This window comes from Triticum dicoccoides, chromosome 1A (assembly GCF_002162155.2).
Source record: "Triticum dicoccoides isolate Atlit2015 ecotype Zavitan chromosome 1A, WEW_v2.0, whole genome shotgun sequence".
NCBI classification, from domain to species: Eukaryota; Viridiplantae; Streptophyta; class Magnoliopsida; order Poales; family Poaceae; genus Triticum; species Triticum dicoccoides.
This window is the reverse complement of record NC_041380.1, coordinates 114574724-114576763: the sequence shown is the minus strand read 5'-3', so window position 1 is coordinate 114576763 and position 2040 is coordinate 114574724. Positions and strand designations below refer to the sequence as shown.

Here is a 2040-nt window from a genome sequence, read left to right as displayed (position 1 = left end):
AGATGCATCTAACCCAAACTAACCCTCATGTTTGGATATTTTTGGGTTAGTTGAGTCCAAACTAACCCAAACTAACTCGAACCTGTGGATTCAAACAAGGCCAATGATGGGGTACTACTGAAGTGGAGGAGTACTACAGTATGCTTCTAGCCATCTGACGCCGATTGAACTACTGCATGTCCACCGCGTACGGGAGGGAGAGCGTGTAGCGAACAAAAGCTTCTCCTAGTCCTGCCAGCCACCACGCTCATGGGCGAGGGAGGGACGTAGCTTCATTAACTTATTGCTCCTGCCTTTGCGTCCATGACAGGCCGGTGGCCCACCTGTCATGCAGCCAAAGACAGGTGCGGTTAAGGTGAGAGGGCATTGTAGTAATCAAACTTCTCGGTCTTGTACGAGTTGACGCAACACATCAAAGCACTGCACTCGATATATTTCAATATTTTGCATTTACCGATGCATTAATTACAACGCATGCATGCATGCCGTGACTCTCCTTTTGATACTTTCATGTGTTGATTTAATGCACCTTGAAGTAGTATGACAGTAAAGCTTTGTAATGCCCCGACCCTAATAAAGCGAGAGATGGTTGTGCACGAGGAGGGCGAGATCATGCAGACAGAACAGGACCCGACGATGGAGCTCTCTATGGTCTCGATGGACCTCACCTTGCTCCACTGCCCCTTGTGCCTCCGCCCCTTGAAGCCTCCAGTGTATGAGGTTCGAATACACCTCGTCCGTTCGGCTGATCGAGCAAGGTGCAGGTTTCTTGATTGATGTGTTGTTCGATTGATTTGTGCAGTGCAAGGGAGGGCACCTGGCTTGTGCGGACTGCCGCGTCGAGCACCCTGGGAACCAGCGGCAGTGCCAGAAGTGCGAGCACGGTGGTGGCTTTGACGTGCAGAACACATCGGTGGACGCCGTCCTCTCCTCGGTGAGGGTGGAGTGCCCGCACGAAGGCTGTGGGCTCTACGTCACTTACCATAAGCTCGTTGATCACCAGAGCGTGTGTCCGCTCGCGCCCTGCAAATGCCTCATGCCCGTCTGTGGCAATGAAGGCCCGCCACCGGTGCTCTCCCACCACATTAGCACCGTGCATCCCATGCCCGTGCACAGGATCCAGTACGGTAAGGCGATCCAGCTGCAAGTGCCACTGTCGGAGCCACAGCTCTTGCTGTTCGCGGAGGAGGACGGCCACACGTTTTTCTTGGTCGGCGGCGTGCTCGACATCAGCGCGCCTATCGCCATGTCGGTCGTCTGCATCAGAGCGGGGGCGTCCCCACTGCCGCACTACGTGGCCAAGCTGCGGGCGAACGGCCTGCCGGGGGAGCCCAAAGGCAGGACCAACACCGTCAAGGTGGAAATGGAGGTGACAAGCAGCAGGGATCCCGGCGACGTCACTGTGCAGGAGCTGACATTCTTCACAGTTCCGCCCAAGTTGCTGGCCAGGGCTAAGTTGGTGTCCCTCCACATTCAGATTGACAAGCTCACATCCTAAATGATTCTACAGTGCCTTCTGTTTATCTTAGTAATATGCTAATTTAGGGGTTAGCTCGGTCTACTTTAGCTTAAGAGATGGTGAGTTTTGGTGGCGATGCAGCAATTACCTCGACATCAGATCAACAGTGAAAGTAATTTCGAACAATCGAATGGATATTTTGTGTCTGTTGGATATAAAGATCCTTTGGGTAAGAAGTAATAGCTTATATGTTTTTTTCGAAACGGAACAGCGATACTAGTATAATTTTTGTTGACATGCACTAATATTTTCGAAACAGGCGTTGGGCTGTAGCTAGAAGGGCGGTTGGGATGCGACATCGGCCCATACCGTGGTGACCCCCGATTGGGACACACTGACTGTGGATTTTCTCCCTCGCCGATGTCGACCGCGTCCACGCAGAACATTGCTCCCTTCCCCTAGCTGCGGGATCAAGCCGGATATGTGACCAGCGGTGTGTCCACCGTCATTCTATGTTTGTGAAGAGAGCAACCCAAGCAAGCAGGCTTTTAGCTTAGGCTCCTGCTAGTGTATGTATAGTG

At 52.5% G+C, this 2040-nt stretch overlaps 1 protein-coding gene across 1 annotated transcript; it reads left to right on the top strand.

Moving 5' to 3' along the window:
* The first annotated feature begins 585 nt into the window (after nt 1-585).
* On the top strand, nt 586-1498 carry LOC119269499 (E3 ubiquitin-protein ligase SINA-like 10). Its single transcript, XM_037551383.1, has 2 exons — nt 586-651; nt 803-1498. Exons 1-2 carry the CDS (start codon nt 586-588, stop codon nt 1496-1498), a joined length of 762 nt encoding a protein of 253 aa, XP_037407280.1.
* The last annotated feature ends 542 nt before the right edge of the window (nt 1499-2040 follow it).